Raw genomic sequence first — 18,623 nt, 5'->3', positions numbered from 1 at the left:
ACTAAAACCAAGAAATATACCCCAAATGATGTCTAAAACTTATACCTGTATTTCTTCTTCTGAAGCTGCCATATCATAGTTTCAGACAGCTCAGTGGCATAAATTTCTTCAAAATGAGGGCTCATGATTTTTGTGACTTCTCCATCTCCAGCACCTAAATCAAGAAGTCTATGGGTTTTCCAGTCTGGATTAATTTTTAGCAGTCTCTGAAACTGATCTGGTGAAAACACAAACATGGAGCCTCTTCCTAGCAACCTGGAAAAAAAAAAGGGGACAAAAATGGAAGAGTCCATGCAAAGTAAGCACCCCCACATACATTCAGAGCAACTATAGTAACTAGCCCTGACAGCCTCCTCCTGAACCTACAAAATGTTTATTTTATGTGATTATATGGTTAAATTATACATTACCTTTTATATGACTTACAGGGTTAAAAGCAAAGTTAGTAAAATAAGAAAATACCTCCCTCCAGGTATCGTTTGGCTCTGAGATTATAAATAAAAACTATAAAGAATGGGGAAGGGAGAGAAATAAAAGGCAGAAAGGAAACAGGATGAATGAGAGAGGAAGGGAAGGGAGGAAGAATGAGTAAGAAATTAAAAAGTGAATGTGAGGGGATCCCTGGGTGGCGCAGCGGTTTAGCGCCTGCCTTCGGCCCAGGGTGCGATCCTGGAGACCCGGGATCGAGTCCCACGTCAGGCTCCCGGTGCATGGAGCCTGCTTCTCCCTCTGCCTATGTCTCTGCGTCTCTCTCTCTCTCTCTGTGTGACTATCATAAATAAATAAAAATTTAAAAAAAAAAAGTGAATGTGAAGAACTTATGTCAAACTAGGAAGGAGAGATGGATGGAGTAATGTTTTCTGTTACAGGCCAACAGAATCAGACCACAGCACTAGCCAATAACACTAAGCAGAAAAATCAAATAGAAAAAAAAAAAAAAGCTGTTATGAAACTAAACAATGGGTAAGGAAAAATAGCTTCACTATCATAGATGTTTAAGAGACACTAGAGAAAGCAGAAAGAGCGGCCCCTGTGGCATCAGTTAATTTGCATTTAAAAAGTAGATTCATACTTCCATTGATTTATATATTACCCAAATGTCTAGGTCTATTATTTTTAAAGATCCTAAAAAACATTCAAAACCACAGTAATGCCTCAAAAAAAAGAGTTGGAGAAGAGTTAAATGGAGATCAGAGAGAGTTCTTGCAACAGCAGCTATGGCTCAAACCAAGTCTCACAGAAGCATCATGTTGGGGAGCAGAATGTGTTCCTCACTTAGCCCTGGTTTTCTAGCTCTCAAATCCTAGTCTTTCCCAAGCAGGGATTCTCCAACTCCCTTTAAGCAGTAAAACCCTTTCTTGAAATCAAGTGGAGCTCAGAGATGACAATGAATGGTAAATGGAGCTGCTGCAGAAATGAGGTTAAGAGCCTTCAAGAAGCTGCCACTTCTGGGCCTTTCCTTGCAGCCTGAAGCAGCTCCTGAGGCACTTCCTCTTCAGACCCTGGAACACAGTTTGAAAACCACTGGTCTAGGAAATGGCAGAGAAATCTGTACTGTACTGCTACTTTCTGGAAATAATCATAAGGTACAACATGTCACAAGGTGACTGGAAAGATGTGTGCAACCTGGTGCTCCTGGTAAGACCAGTTTAGGAAAGGATTAAAACTGCAGAGTTCATATAACAAACCACCTCTCTACCCTTTTCCCATTAAGGCAATAGGAGAGTTTCACCATATCTATTAATGTGTTTATAGCAAATCTTATGCTCCACAGAAATGCTAAAAACTAGGGGGGTTTGGGAGCATGGACATCAGAGATTGTTAAACACGATGCTATCCCTTACAGAGAAAAGTGATTTCCTCCAATACAGCTGTCTTGTTTTGTTTTGTTTTGTTTTGTTTTAATCTTCTAATGTACATTACACTGCAGAAAGCAAATCTGAAAAAAGGGACTGAACTTACTGAAGGGGCTTTACAAAATTCACACAGGAGCCAGAGTCAGAGCAGGAAGAGGGTACAGACAGCATGGCTTGAGGGATGCATTTTCCCAGTGTTGCTGCTGACTTGCCACAGGTTCAAAAGTAATTTACAAAACAGTTATTTGGCTTAAACTTTCCCAGTTATAAAATAACATGTTTTCCTAGCCAACTTGGGATGTAAGGAACCTTGACATGATAATCCTAAAACTCTAGACATAGAGGTCATCTGCGGTCAGAGCTCAGGAGGTAATCTGATTTATCTACATTTAAGGGCACCAAAGAGGGGTGACTGAGTGGCTCAGTTGGTTATTTCCAAAAATCATGAGCCACAAAGGCTCCACAAAAAGATTAAAACTGTCAAATCAAAATTCATCAAGCCCTCAACCAGGTGTTTCTCAACCAGGACCAACTCTGCCCTATAGGTGAGAGAGTCTGGGGTAGTTCTGATGAATTGGGAATGCTGTCAGTTAGTGAGGGTAGGCCAGAAAAGCTAGGCTTCCTGACATATGTGGATCAGTCCCACACAATAGTTATCCAATTTAAAATACCAAAACACTGACCTAGCTCAATATAAGTTTCCAGCAAACACATACTATGGAGAGGTCTGACTCCCTCACTTGCCTTTAATTTCTTTTTTTTTTTAATATTTATTTATTTATTTTAGACATAGAGAGAGACAGAGAGGCAGAGACACAGGCAGAGGGAGAAGCAAGCTCCATGCCAAGAGCCTGACGCAGGACTCGATCCCGGGACTCCAGGATCGCGCCCTGGGCCAAAGGCAGGCACTAAACCACTGAGCCACCCAGGGATCCCCTTGCCTTTAATTTCTAAAGTTAGTGATGTCCTTGGACAGTCGGGGGTTAGTGTTTAATAACCATCCTCCGTTCTTTGGCCACAATCTAAGTTCTCTCTAGATTTAGAATCTATAGAGGTGTGCCTCCTTATATTTTCCTTACAATATAAACTCTGAAAGCAGCTATCATGTCTCTCCTGACTTGGCCTTCCTCTTGTCTGATAAGTAACGTCTTAATTAAAGAAGGTACCACGCAGTACAGGATACCCAGACCACTACAATAAAGCGAGTATCACAATAAAGCAAGCCAAATGAATTGTTTGGTTTCCCAGTGCACATAAAAGTTATGTTTACACTCTACTGTGGTCTATAAAGTGTGCAACAGCATTATGTCTAAAAAAGCAATGCACATTTAACCTTAGTTAAAAATACTTTATTCCTAAAAAAAAAAAAAAAATGCTGTCACCTGAGTTTTCACCAAGGCATAATCACTGATCAGAGATTATCATAATATAGTAATGAAAAAGTCTGAATATTGTGAGAATTACCAAAATACGACACACAGATGCAAAGTGAGCAAATGCTACTGGAAAAATGGTACTGATAGACTTGCATGATGCATGGTTATCCCAGACTCCAATTAAATTTTTTTTAAATGCATTATCTGGGGATCCCTGGGTGGCTCAGTGGTTTAGCTCCTGCCTTTGGCCCAGAGCATGATCCTGGAGTCCCGGGATAGAGTCCCACATCGGGCTCCCTACATGGACCTTGCTTCTCTCTCTGCCTGTGTCTCTGTCTCTGTCTCTGTCTCTGTCTCTCTCTCTCTCTCTCTGGGTCTCTCATGAATAAATAAATAAATATTTTTTTAAAAATGCAATATCTGTGAAGTACAATTAAGAGAAGAACAATACAATGAGGTATGCCTATAATTATTTCAGAAAGAGACAACCATCTATGGTAATAACGTATCATGGATGCAAAGTACCAACAGGCTCAAAATTAAGCTTTCAGGTGAGAAAAGGACACAGGACATGTTTTGGGAGAGTGGGAGGTAAGAGCCATAGATAAGGGAACCCAAAGGATTGATTAAATGTATTGCCTCTCTTTGACCAAACCACGAAATTCCAAATCAAGGAATTTTAACCAGGAGCCAATGGGGCAGAAGTTGGAGATGGGGTGGGGGTGAAGGAGAGAGGTGGTTCAGTTTGAAATCACCCAAAATTATATGTGAAATGTTGAATGTAAATACTATTTGAAGAGAGGATTCCTACCTTTTGTCATTTTTTTTCCTTTTGTCATTTTTAAAGAGGTAAAGGCCACCATAAAGGATAAGAATTATTGCTACAGTGACTTGTCTGCTTTCCAAAGAAAAATAAAATGGTATAGAACAGAAACTTGGTGCAGCCAATTTCAGAAACAAAATGTCAGACCAAGTTGTATAAATTCAACTACCAATACAAAAATAACAACTGTTTGCTGAAGCAAACTTAAGGCAATTTCATATAAACAATGAAGAAAATCAAGTAAGAAATCTTGAGAAATGGCTCATGGTGCCTAAAAACATATTTAAGGACCAGATGATAGATTGGGGATCCAGACATTCAGGAGAAGCTGGCTCCAAACCTGAAGGGGGAAAAAAGTGGGCCCAACTAGTGGCTTTAAGCTGTCCAAAAAGGCTTCATAAACAGTGAGCCCTACTGATTTTCCCCTTGGCATTCTAGATTCTTGGGCCTTGGAGATACTTGAAAATTTGACCAAGAAAAGATAAAAAATATTCCTAAAGCTTCTTCCATGGATTTATGCAAAAGAACCACTCTGGAGATAGGTACTTCCATAGTAAGTTTAAAAAATTCTGGTGAGGGATCCCTGGGTGGCTCATTGGTTGACCAACTGCCTTTGGCTCAGGTTGTGATCCTGGGGTCCTGGAATGAAGTCCCGCATCAGGCTTCCCTGCATGGAGTCTGCTTCTCCCTCTGCCTATGTCTGCTGCCTCTCTCTGTGTGTCTCTCATGAATAAATAAATAAAATCGGAAAAAAAAAATTCTGGTGAGCCTAGACATTAGGACCCTTCACTCGAAATAAGCCATCACACATTGCTGCACTGATTAAATCCCCCCCAAAAACTTGCTCCTGGAAAGTGTGCTTAAGGTGAAGATTTCACTCTCCAGCTATGTTAAGAACTCAGTTCTTGATACTCTCCCACAGGGAATTAGCAGCATTATGAACATCACTTGGGAGCATAAGGCTGAAGACTGGACCCACTGTCAAGGATTCTAACTAGTAGAAGTACTGTAGCGGAGGCAGTCAACACCTTCAACAAAACAACTTTCCTCTTTTTTTTCATAAACCTAAGGGTAAAGAAAAAATACACAAGATTCACTTACCCATTGATAGATGTTCTAGACATAAACAGGCTAAAAACAGATGACACAAAAGAGTGATATAATTGGATAAATAGCCAGCCCGATTTCTCAATGCTGTTGTTTAAGAAGATCTGTGTTCCTTGGTCAAGGTAGCTCTGAACAAAGACAGCCTGGAGTGATTCGCATAATTTCTCTCTGTTGCACACATACCACTAAAAAAGAAGAAAAAGTGAAAATACACAACTGAAGTGTCATCTAAACAAAAGCCCGAAGACTAAATCAAATGTGATATTTCCAAATATCATAATCTCATGGCCCTTGGCACTTTGAGGATAATCTCATCTTTTATGCTCAGATAACCTATAAAGTGTAAAATACTTCCACATACATAATTTCTCATTTAATTCTCCTAAGGGGATGGGAAGGCAGAGGAAGGTTGAAGAGGCTTCTGAATCATATAGCTTAGTAGGTTAGTAGGTGGCAGAGCGAGGCCATAATCCAGGTGTTCTGACTCCTGGCCCACTATTTCAGTCACTATACCTCCAGTACTCTGAGATCTAGGAAAGCTCTGTTGGCCTCTCCTTCACTGAAAATCAGTCTCAGAAGCCAAAACTAGCATTATTAACTTTGTTTTAGATAAGGAAACCATCATGTAATGCAGTGATTTAATTCAAAACCACAAAAAAAAAAAAAAACACCAAACACATCAATGGCAGAGTAAGCAGCAGAAGTTAACACTCCAGTGACCAGATTAAGCTGCCTTTAGAAATACTGAGGTGTGCTTTACCAGGTCATATAACATTCTCAAATAGGGGCAATATGTTCTTGAGAAAGATTAAGAAGTTACTTAAGGTCACATTGCAATCAATGAGAAAACAAAGTAATAACAGGCCAGAGAACCAAATACCCAGGAACAGGCTCTAACCAGAATGCACTTTTGAGAACAAAATCCAAGAACGTCAACCATGGATGAAATTTAATCTTCCACAATACATACGTTTTCCATTTTCATTTAGAGTTAGTGTACCAGGAAAGGGGAAGGTAGATAGTAGGGTAGGCCAGCTTTAGGTCTGCTCCACAATCAAGTCCTGGCTCCACCATTCCTGTGCAAGCTTGGAGAAGTCACTTAGTCACTGAGCCTCAGTTCAGTCATCTGTAGACTAGAGATGTCACTGGTATGTACCTATCCTAGTAGATACCTACCTGTCACTGGTATCTACTGAGAGGATTAAAGAAGGTAATGCAGGCAAATCCTCAATATAGTACCAGACACACAAAAGAATCCTATAATAACAGCAATGAGATCCTCTAACATGGCCTGATAAATAACAGTAAGCCCATTAATTACAATGATGAAACTGTAGGGTTGACCAGTTACTAGTAATCCATGATCTGCTAAGAAACAATCAATTTTTTCCCAATAAAGTCTACTGGCCAAAAATAATTTGCTTCCCCCTGATAAATATGACATTTATCAGCAGGTGTCCCGTAACTGCTTACTCAACTGGTGGACCAATTTTACAGTCATTTGAAGCTTGCTAAATGTGGAATGAAATCTTGGGTAACATTCCTGACACTAACATTAAAAGGAACCAGTTAGAAACCAATACAAACAAGCAAACAGGCACATTAAAATTGCAAAGATTAGCTCATCTTTTTCACAAACCTATATCCAAACTAAATACCAGATCTCCCAACTGTTGACTGATTTGTGTTAATTCACTATTTGAACACTGTTACCAAAACTGCTTAGACTTGAAAACAATTTTCATTTCTTCTACTGTACATGATAAGCTGTGAAGCTTCTTATATTTACTGCCTATACTTTTTTCCTTGGTCTGAAAATGTTCTTGCTTTATCATTAACTAATTCTTAATATTCATCGTGCCTGAAGTTATGCCCCAGTACATGTCATAAACCATTTTTTATTATACTCACGACCTTCTGTGCACATTCTGAACTCTGTAATACTGAGGCCACTCTGACTTTCATTTATTTTTTATTCTCTGAAATGACTAATCAGGATGAAAGCCATCACCTTGGTTGTAGGCAATCAGGTACACTCTATTAATGTGGACAAGAAGTCATTCAAGTGAAACAGAGGAGCTAACAATTCCTTGGCATTCACTTGTAATGGACAACAGAAAACAGTGGACTTCCAGAACTTGGCATCATTAACTGCAAATTGCTTTCAAGTGCCAAGAGGAAAACTCAAGTTCTTAACAGCATTTTTCTCAATTCATTGACATTCACACATGTGGTTGAACCTTTACAGCCACTCAAGTGTTTCAGAAAAGAAACTGCTTACTAAACAGAATTGCTACAGAATAAAAAGGAGTAAAGCCCGCCTCTTTAAAGACAAAGGTTGAAATCCATGTTCCTCCTGACCATCTGCAGGATGCAAATGTCAACTCCACAGCAGCATTATTCATAATCTCCAAAAAGTGGAAATAGCCCAAATGCCCATCAATTGATGGATAAACAAGATATTCAGCCATAAAAAGCAGTGAAGTACTGATTCATGTGACAACATGGATGAACTGTGAAAACATTATGCTAAGGGAAAGAAGCCAGACACAAAAAGCCAGAAAGGATAGGATTTCACTTACATGAAGTGTCCAGAATAGGCAGATCCAGACACAAGAAGTAGATTGCAGTTGGCAAAGAGAGTGTCTTAATTGATATGGAGTTTCTTTCTGGAGTGATGAAAATGTTCTGAAATTAGAGTGGTGATGGCTGTACAACTCTGTGAATATACTGTGCTAACCACCACCGAACTGTACACTTAGAAGGATGACTTTTATGGTATGTGAATTATATCTCGATAAGGGTTTTTAACATACACATACACATTTAAATGTAGATGCCATTTTTATCTTCCAGAAATGAAAAGCGGTCTGAAAATTTAAGTGACCAAGCAAACCTCTTTAAAAATGCAAATTTTTAAATGCAAATCTGATCACATCAAGACCTTGCTTCACATAAGTCTGAAGCTAGTATCCAAAATGCTCAATTTGGCTTACCAGGCCCTACACGATTTGTCCATTCTGTGTCCACAGCCTACCTCATGACACTGTCTACCCATCCATAACCCCTGGCCATTCACTATGCCACAACACTGTATCCCTCTATTTCTGGGAGGCTCCTTTCTCAAGGCTGTCTCACACCTGTCTGCTCTGTCCCCTCCATTTCCCATTGCCTCAACCCACTTTCTCTTCACCTGATTAATTTGATCTAAGCCTAAATATTTCTTCAAGTGTGTTTGCCTTGAACTTGCAGACTAGGTAGCCCCCCCCCCCCCAAATTCAAATACCTTCTCCTATATCCCATATATCTCCTCAGTAACATTTATGACCATTGAAGTGAATAACTATACATAACTGTATGTTCATGTCTATCTTCCCAAGTAGACAGAAAGTTTCATAAAGGTAGGGACAATGACTGACTTCAGTACCTGGCACAGATACAATGAACAATAAATGTTCATCAAATGAATTATTGTTAAAATCACAGGCAGCCTAGGCCTAGGGGCACCTGGGTGGCTTAGCAGGTTAAGCATTCAACTCTTGATTTTGGCTCAGGTCATGATCTCCAGGTCATGAGATGGAGCCCTGTGTCAGGCTCCATGCTCAGTGGGGAGTATGCTTCTCTCTTTCTCTCTCTTTCTCTTTCTCTCTCTCTCATTCTCTCTCCCTCTGCCCCTCCCCCTACTCACATACTCTCTCTCTAAAAATAAATGAATCTTCAAAAAAAAAAAAAAATCACGGGGGCACCTGGGTGGCTCAGTTGGTTAAGCATCTGCCTTCAGCTCAGGTCATTATCTCAGGGTCCTTGTATCAAGCCCTGTAGCAGGCTCTCTGTCCAGTGGGGAGTCAGTTTCTCCCTCTCCCTCTGCACCCTGCCCCCTGCTCATGCTCTCTCGTAGGCACATGTGCTCTTTCTCTCAAATAAATAAATAAATAAATAAAACCTAAAAAAAAAAAAAAGAAAAAAAGAAAAAATCACAGGCAGCCTAACAGAATTTGAAGTTTCTAACAAAATCCTAGAAGGGATATAAGGATAACCACAGAGAGAGCTGTCACTGTGTTTCTGTCAATTTCTAAAATTCAGGTTTTTGAAAGGTCTTGCTTTTCTTTTTTAAATTATTTTATTATTTTACTTTATTTATTTAAGTAATCTCTATACCCAACGTGAGGCTTGAACTCACAATCCCGAGATCAAGAGTCATATGCTCCACCGAGTCAGCCAATGCCCCTGAAAGGCCTTGCTTAAATCCACTTCTGCAAACAGTGGTTAAATCTACCCACACACCACAAAATTGCATCACCACAAGCAGGCAACAAAGGACAACACTGACTGAACACCTACCTTGTACAAGGCACCTGGCCAAATGCTTCACATTTCATTTACCACCTCACAACTTCTGGATAAAGGGGAAGCCTAGGGTTTCTGAGCACTTCCAGCTAATCTAGGTTCCTATTCTAGGTGCATGTTGTTTTACCAAAGTTTCGTTCAAAGATTCTCTTTAGTCTACCCAGTATGTCTGAGATTCATTTTCAGAAAAGAAAGCAGGACCATTCTGCCCAAGTAAACTGGACTGGGTGTGTTTAGAGAAATGATAATCTGATCTAGATAGCAACTAAATTATATGGTTTTCAGCCTCAGCATTCCTGACATTTGGGGCAAGATAATCCTGTTACGGGATCTGTCCGATGCATTACAGGATATTTAGCAGCATCTCCAGCCCCTACCGATCAGATGCCAGGAGCACTCCCCCCAGTCATGACAACCCAAAATGTCCCAGACATTGCCAAATGTCTCCTGGGAGGCAAAATCACCACTGCCTGGAAACGACTACATGGGCCAACCCAGAAAATTTCATTAGTGTTTCCTAATTATCCCAGCTTAACAGTGGTCTAGGTAAAATGAAAGATGGATTCACTGGCCTCCAGGAACTTATACTCCAGAGGAGGGAAAAAAGTCAGAAACCAAGGGAAGCAAGGGAATCGGGTAATGGGATTATGATCTTGGTCAAGATGTTCAGGGCTTAAATAAGCAGTCCCCTTGCTCTGAGATGAGATACTGATAGAAAAATCAATGCAGGGGCCCCTGCAACCATTAGGCAGTCCCCCGGAGTTCCTCTCTCCAGACAATTCAGCTTAAATGAAAAGCTGTAATGAGCTTGCAGCACTGGGTGGCCTGTCTGTAGGCTCTCATGCACTTTCAAGCAGGTAAGTTCTTTGAATATGTGCTCCTCAAAGACTACAGAGACCAAGGTGCACAGGCAAGAACAAAGCATCATGCTCGTTAAATGTTCACACTGGAAGGACGGTGTACCCACCCTACTTACAGTAGGCTGGCCTCCTCTGCTGGAGACTGGTGTCTGGAAAAACGTCGTCTTAGCATCTTCCTTTAAAGCTTACTTGAATTTTCTTCAATCCAAATAAGTAAGGAAATCTTTTAAATAAATTCTAATCAAACCAATTATGCCATGCAGTCATCTGCTGATGCCAAGTACAAAGTAGGATGTGATAACTAACCAGGAAATCTTCTAAAAATTACAGTAAATAGCAGTGTTCTCCCTACTTGCAACAAGACTGTAAGATACTAAAAATCAGACAAATAAACAGCCACATCAGGTAGACATGAGTTCTGAACACGTATGTGGCAGTATTCACTAATCAAAATAATATGGTATTAGGTCAGGTCTTACAGATAAAGCCCACAAACATCTCCTAATCTTTATATCATCTTGGTGGATGAATCGTTCCTTCAAAGCATATCCTATAAGATTATATTTCCTTATCTAGACCGAGGGATAAAATTACAAGTTTTTCGGGATCCCTGGGTGACTCAGCGGTTTAGCACCTGCCTTTGGCCCAGGGCACGATCCTGGAGTCCCGGGATCGAGTCCCACGTCGGGCTCCTGGCATGGAGCCTGCTTCTCCCTCCTCCTGTGTCTCTGCCTCTCTCTCTCTCTCTCTCTCTCTCTCTCTGTCTATCATAAATCAATCAATCAATCAATCTTTTAAAAAAAAAGCACACAGAATTTAAAAAAAAATTAGAAGTTTTTCTAAATTTATTTTTGAGTTCCTCAACAATCAAACAGAAATGTACTATCTCTTTTCTTCCAAAATACAAAGGACATGAGCACAGTAGTAGAGTTGGAATTAGAAAGTGATTTTAAAAAGCCAACTTCCTGATTTTAAGCAATATGGTATAATAAAAAAAAATACATGTATATTTGGTCTTCACCACCTAGATCCAGGCACAGAGCTCATAAAAACCTTGGAGAATCTCCTGAGTGATCTTCTGAGTATCTTCTGTAATGCTAATATGACGATGAGGGGGTGGTGGCAAACCGTGGAACCTTCAGCCCCACCTCCAACCTCTAGGGACTGAGTTTAATCACTAAGAGCCAATGATTTAACCACCCATGCATGCCAAGGTAATGAAACTTTCATAAAACCCCTAAACAACAGGGTTCTGGGAGCTTCCAGGTGGCTGAACACGCCAATGTGCTGGGAGGGTGGTTCACCTGGAGAGGGCAGAAAAGCTCTGTGCCACCCTCTACCCCCGCCCATACTTTGCAATATGTACCCCTTCCAATTGGCTCTTCCTGAATTGTATCCTTTATAATAAACCAGTAAATAAGTATTTTCCTAACTTCTGAGTCATTCTAGCAAATTATCTAACCTGAGGGAGGGTTATGGAAATCCCAGAATTTGTAACCAAGTTGGGCAGAAGCATGGAGAGGTAGTCTGTGTACCCATTACCTGCAGCTGGCATCTGAAGGGAGGGCAGTCTTGTACGACAGAGCCCTTAAACCTCTGGATGGATGTCAATTCTGGGTTGTGTCAGAATAAAAATGAGGGCAGCCCAAGTGGCTCAGCAGCTCAGCGCCGCCTTCAGCCCAGGGTGTGATCCTGGAGACCTGGGATCGAGTCCCACATCAGGCTCCCTACATGGAGCCTGCTTCTCCCTCTGCCTCTCTTTCTGTGTCTCTCATGAATAAATAAATAAAACTTAAAAAAAAAAGAATAAAAATGAATTGTAGGACGCCCAGCCAGTGTCAGAGAATTAGTGTCAGAAAAAAAGACATCATAGGAAAGATTTTTTTTCAACATTAAACTTGACCGAAGCACGCACAAACTGGATTAAAGCCAAAGTTTGGAACAGTTGTCCCATCCTGGTCTAATTCACAAACTGCAAAACTCCAATGGGTGTTTTGTATAGCTACATAGCTTCAATGTCTACACAGAGGTCAACTAGGGTGGAGGCAGTTTCCTATTAAGGAGGCAGCCTACTTTCCCAGACTCTCAGACAACACAAGATTTCCTAGGAGGGATACCATGAAAAGGTGGAAAAAGCCTGGGCCTTGAAATCAGACAGAGCTGGGGTCAAAACCCAACTCTGCTACCTACCAACTGTCTCATAAGCAAGTTTCATCTCTCTCAGGCTCAATCTTCTATCAAAAAAGGGGGTGCACCCCCTACCTCTGGGAGTTGTTAGAAGGATGAGAGAGGATGATACATTAAAGTGTTTGGCACACAATAGAAGCACAATAACTTGATTTCCTTCCCCTTCCTGTCCAAGGCCCACAAAAGCCAGTCAGAGAACTGAAGTTCAAGGGAATGCCTTAAAACCACACTGTAGGTCTGGGCACCCAGCCATTCTCAAAAAGAATGAGTAACCAAAGACCTGAGGCATTTAGTACCACTAGAAACAATTGGAAAGGCTCCACTGATGGGGTCCATGAACACAAAATCTTTTCTACTACTGGGGGTGGTCAGACCAAGCCTAATGACATTAACCTGACAGCTAAGGATTCAAAAATTACATTCTAAGTTCTGCAATGAATCCTATCAGTCCAGACATTCAATCACTGACACTTTCTTGCATTTAGGCACAGCATAAGAGTAAATATTCAAACCACTCATTATTTTTCCACAAATGACACAAACCTAAACCAACAACCTCTTTATGTGAGATTTTAATGTGTAGAGTGACAGAGCACTCTCTCATCCATGGAGAGAAACAATTCATATGGATTACATTAAGTTGTTTCAGCTTTGATTTAATAAATAAATTATTGGCAATTTTCATTTCAAATACTCACTGTTAGAATTTTATAATCCTAAGATTTTAACAAAGCTTCAGAGGATCTAAACAACAGTCTTTTACTGGCAATTACCAGGGTGCCCTCAAGCACCTTCAAAGGGGAACATAAAGGCCCCTGGTATATATCCAGCAGAAGAGGGAGATCCTACTGTTCCGAGAAACTGAGGCAAACACTTATATCGGGCTTCAACACAGGTTACAAGGAAAGAGACTCTTCAAAATCTCTTTGGTATTCGGCCGCAAAGGCCTCCAGGTTCTGGAAGGCAATTCAGAAGAGGATACAAATCCATCAGTTGTCCATCTGGCAAGCTGGCAACTGCTCCTGAGCACTGTTAACTCATGCCTGACTTTGGTCAGCCTTCACCACAAGGTAAATGAGGAATGAGGGGACAGGAGGCTGAATTTGTCCATTAGCAGCACTTTGACCTATGACTGTGAAGCCCAAGTATTTTTTTCATTTGGAAAAAACAAAAACAAAACACTAATAGTTTCAATTCTGTCTTAAATCCATCACTGTTTAAAAAGAAAAAAAAATTCCATCACTGTTTGTAACATAACACAGTTCTGAAGTTATATAAGAAGGTGAAAAAATAACTATACCCAAACTTTTGCAATTTTAAGTTACACTTCACTAACTGCAGATAACCAGTGTTACCTGTGCTCTTAAAAATCCTTACAGTGAAAAAAAAAAAAAAAATCCTTACAGTGCATCGCCTGAAGAAACTGTCCGGCCTCGTTCCAGGGAGTTCCATAACAATTCTTTTTTCCACTCTATCAACTCAGAAACTATTGAATGCCCCTTTCAAGTTTCAATAGCTCCATAATAGTTGCATTAACTTTAAGTATTAGGTACAATGCATCAAAAACACTAGATCCAAAATGTTTATTGTTGCTACCTTCTTTTTAAGTTCTGAGCCTGCCAATACCAAAAAGCGACATATCTAGTTTCTCACTGCCTGGCTCTATTTCTTCCCAATGAGTCAAACTACCCACTGTGCAACCTGTGATTAAGAAATGTGCTGCTGATGAAGGAAGCTGGAAATTTTCTCTGGGGAAAACTCTTTTTCTGTAAGGGGACACACAGTAAATATTTAAGGCTTGTAGGTCGTAGAGTACCTACCAATCAAGTCTGCCATTGTTAGTGAGGAAGCCCTTACAGACAGTAAGTAAATGAAGGTGGTGGCTGTGCCAACAAAACTTTATTTGTGGACACTGGAATTTGAATTTCATAAAAGAAATTGTCACATATTACAAAATATATTTTTTGTGACCATTTAAAAATGTTAAACTATTCTGACTTCATAGGCTATAACAAAAAAGTCAGTGAGCCCAATTTGGCCTGCAAGCCATATCCCAGCTCCAAGACAAGCCCTTCCGTGCTATTCTCTTGCCCAAAGTGAAAAAATAATCCCAGATTTGAAGCTAGCACACCAACCAAGTTATTAAAATGGTGCTGCTACTATAGTTTTAGAGCAACCTTAGCTCAAAAGAGCCTTACATTTCACCTCCAGGCAATAGTAACTAAATAGCAATTTTTAATGATAAACATTTCCCAAGAACTCTCTTTTAACCAGACTCCTCCACCATAATTTCTTAATAAAATAACCATAAAGAAAACTTGTGCTAAGTACAGTTCAATTAAATCCATAACCCCACTTTCATGCAAGTCCAAAAGAACCAGATGTGGCTGGCGATGGATCCCACACACCCAAATGAACACCAGAAAACCTTAGATGAAACTATAAATTTGAAGAGGGAAAGAATATTAGTGTTAAGTTACTTCATAAGTGAGACAGTTTATGAGGCACATCTAGGATGCTGCAATATAAAGCAGTAACAATCCATAAACAGACACTCTGCAGAGCGGACAGCGTCCTCTTTCACTTTATCTCACCGTGCTTTCTACATACACATTTCTTTTGTTCATTTTTATCTTTATTCATAGGCAATATTTCATAATGTCAATGTCTCAACTCAAAATAATGTCTGGATTGATCACTCTATGGAAAAGAGCCAATCTCCCCCTAAATATTCAGAGAGTACCAGATTAGTCTTCACCTGGAGAACTTAACTGCCAAACTGTTAGTCGAACTGGTTAAAGCACACCTGTGTACACACATACCTGAGTAGCTCAGAAGCGAAACAAAGTAAACGAAGTATCTGAAACCAGTATTAGTTTTCCTCAGAACCTAACTGATTCAGTTTTAAAAAGGTATGCGATTAGAGAGTATCCCCTGTTAGGAGATATTCCGAGGCTATGCTAAGGCGCTATATATATATATTCTATCTACACTCCACAAAAAACAAATTACTTAAACAGCTTCTCAATTTTTAAAATATAACCAATTTTTCTACAAGCAGTGAAAACATATCAAGTGTGTTATAGTAGAAGTAATCAAGACAAGAATCATAAACACCTACAGCTAAGAGATTCGACCATAATTCCACATCAATGGAAACCAGTCTCCTTTTTATCCTACCCAGAACCTTCTTTCTACCTATTGTTGAAAATGACATTTCTAATTCATTGTTTTACACCACCATCCATACGGATGTGTGACATTTTGGTAACTACATTATCACCGCGGTACTTTAGAGTCGTCTCTCTGAGAAGGGTAAGTGTTAAGCAATTAACCCACAGCAAAGAATGTGGTTTTACAGCTTAAGATCACCTACTGACTTTAGGTACACACTCCCAACAATACCATAGGCATGATTCCCTGACAAATTGCAAGAGCTGTGGGGTCACGATAGAAAACAATTTTTTTTTCCTTCGTGGAAATTTATTATTTCCTTGAAAAACAGAAAAGGGGCTGTGACCGGTAATTACTAGATAGAAACTAAACCGCTACTTTTCTTAATGAATTGCTTTAAGTCCTTAGATAATTCTTCACGTGTAAACTCTCCGAACGCCTGGCATAATAAATGCTGTAACACAGGAAAAACAAAACAAACAAAATCTATGAAAAATGATGAGACACAAAATGGGGAATAATCGCTTCCTGCTCCTTGCAAAGGCAAGATGTACTATAAACGCTAGCAATCCTAGGCCAGCACTCTAGCAGAGTTAGAAAGCCTCTTCTCAATGAAGGCAGGGTTAACCACACACTACATTACGGTCAAATATGAAATGTCACTTTTCCTTTTTTTTTTTTTTTTTTTTAATTTTCCTCCACTCTTCCTTCTACAGCTGAACTGCACACATACTTCTGTGGAGTGGCACAAAACTATCATGAAAAGACCACCCTAACCGGTCACATCGCAGAGCTCACGATCCGCAACTCTGAAAAGAATTCACTCCTGCCTAATTCTGTTTTGCTTAAAAAAAAAAAAAAAAAATCCCTTCCAGGAAAAGCTTGCATCATCTTCCTTCTTACCACATCTTTCTGGTCAGATACCAAAACACTGAAGTTGCAAGGAGAGCTCTCTCTCTCTCTCTCTCTCTCTCTCTCTCAGGGAGGAGGGAGGAGTGGAGGGGGTGGGGGGAGGCTCAGGAGGATGGGAGTGTGAGGACCTGTCAAACACCCTTTTTTTTTTTTTTTTTTAATTTAACTGCAGGGGGAAAAATGTCAGTCGCTTAAGCCCAGAGACTTAAAAAGGCTCACGATGCACGGTTACATTTCTTTATGGCCCTTTGTATGTTGAGAGATTGAAGCAGACAAACAAGGGTTGGGGTGCGGGGTGCGGGGTGGGGGGTGGGGGTGAGGCCGGCGGCGGCCGCGGGTCGCGCGGGTCACGGGCTCGGCCCGGTGGTGCAGACCGCAGGCCCCGGTGCCCGGTGGATGCCCGCGGCCCCGCGCCCGCCCCTAAGGTCCCGCACCCCGGGCGCCCCTGCGCCTGCGACCGCCGCCCGCGGCCCGGGAACAATGCGGGGCTCCGGGCCCGGGGAGGACCGGGAGGCCGCGCTCCGCCCGCGCCCGGGAACAAAAGGCGCCCGCGGGGCCCGGAGGCGGCGCCCGGCGGGGGAGACGTCGGGAAAACTTTCCGAAGGGCCGAGGCGACTGGGCGACTGGGCGACAGCCCGCGGGGGCGGGAGGAGGCGGCTGCGGCCGCGGAGCCCCGCACAATAGCCCGGCCGCGCGCGGGAAGGCCCGGCCGCCACGCCCCCGCCCCCGCCGGGCCGCGTACCTGGTGGTTCTCCTTCCTGCCGCCCGCGGCCGCCGCCGGCCCGCCGGGGCCGCTCGTCATGTTCACGTACAGGGAGCGGGTGAGCGGGCTCCGCAGCGTCCACATCCTCCGCGCCAGCCACACGGACGCCAGGCTCAGGCACAGCCAGCCCACGAACAGTCTCATCGGGGGCCGCGGCCGCTCCTTCGGATCACCGCCGGCGCCGGGGCGAGGAGGAGGAGGCGCCGCCGCCTCCGGCCGCCGCCGCCGCCGCCCGGGCTCGAGCCATCGCGCCCAACTTGCCCATCCAGCCCCTGCAGGGCCGAGGCGGGGGGGTGGGGGGGTGGGGAGGAGCGGGCGGCGCGCACCCTTCCTGCCTCCCCCCCTTTCCTTTCCGCCCGCGGAACGCCGCAGCCGCCGGCACCGGTTTCCGCCCGGAGCACTGACGGGACGCGGCGGCGCGCTCCTCCGGCTCCGCGAGCCTCCGGCGGCTGCGGCGGGGGGAGCGGGACAAAGGGAGCGCGCAGTCGCCGGGCGCGCGTCCCCGCCTTCCGCCTGCGTAATGGTGGAGAGGATTTCTCGCTTTCGTAGGGTAGAAGGGGGGGGCTTCTTCCGAAGCGAGTTACTGAAGCGTCCCGGCCCCTCTAAGGTGGTGCCCTCAGCGCTTCTGGTCTTTCTTCGCTTTTGCCGTTGCCTCCGGGCCCCCCCACTCCCGGACCCCAGCAGGACTTGCTGCCGGTTGTGCAGACGGACCCCGGAGGGGTGGGGGAGGGTGTCTCCTTGCGGTCTGTACGTCCAGACTGTCAGACCCGACACCTCGCCGGGGACGGACGCTGCCAGTGTCCTGTTTACGTTTAGAGCCGACGAGCCGGGCCCCCACCCCCTAGGGCCTCCACCCGCCTCTGCTGCAGCTGCAAAGCCGCCGGGAATCTCGGGGAGACAGGGTATCAGCAACCCCTCCTCCCAGTCCCGTCCCGCACGCCTGGCAGGTTGCTGGGTGCGTGCTTCTAAGAGGCATCCGTGAAAGCTCTGCCATTGTTGGAAGCTCCTGCCGCCGGGGCACCCGCAAGTAATATTTTAATGTATCGATGACCCTGTCCGAGAATGAAGACACAACCCCGCCTCTCCCCGCCACCCCCCCCCGGTACCCCTCCCCAGTTAGACTCCCTTGCGTGTTTCCTTGAACGGAAATTTGGACCCAACCAACGCTCTTCCAGCGAACTGGGTTCTAGGAGCAGTATTTACCCGATGTTTCTTTGA

The 18,623-nt window shown here is 43.1% G+C and overlaps 1 protein-coding gene across 2 annotated transcripts in view; it reads right to left on the bottom strand.

The window, feature by feature from the left end:
- METTL9 (methyltransferase like 9) overlaps positions 1–17,689 on the bottom strand; it is a 45,577-nt gene extending 27,888 nt beyond the window's left edge. For both annotated transcript variants that reach the window (XM_055339941.1, XM_055339942.1), the window contains exons 1-3: positions 17,385–17,689; positions 5,157–5,347; positions 46–255 (exon numbers count right to left, since the gene is read on the bottom strand). In XM_055339941.1, the coding sequence (XP_055195916.1) occupies positions 46–255; positions 5,157–5,347; positions 17,385–17,549 (566 nt within the window). In that variant the 5' untranslated portion in view covers positions 17,550–17,689. The remainder of the gene's footprint in view (positions 1–45; positions 256–5,156; positions 5,348–17,384) is intronic.
- Between the last annotated feature and the right edge of the window lie 934 nt (positions 17,690–18,623).

This window comes from Nyctereutes procyonoides, unplaced genomic scaffold (genome assembly GCF_905146905.1).
Source record: "Nyctereutes procyonoides isolate TBG_1078 unplaced genomic scaffold, NYPRO_anot_genome, whole genome shotgun sequence".
Lineage (NCBI taxonomy): Eukaryota > Metazoa > Chordata > Mammalia > Carnivora > Canidae > Nyctereutes > Nyctereutes procyonoides.
Note: the sequence above shows the minus strand (reverse complement) of the source record. Positions and strands in the feature narration are given on the sequence as shown.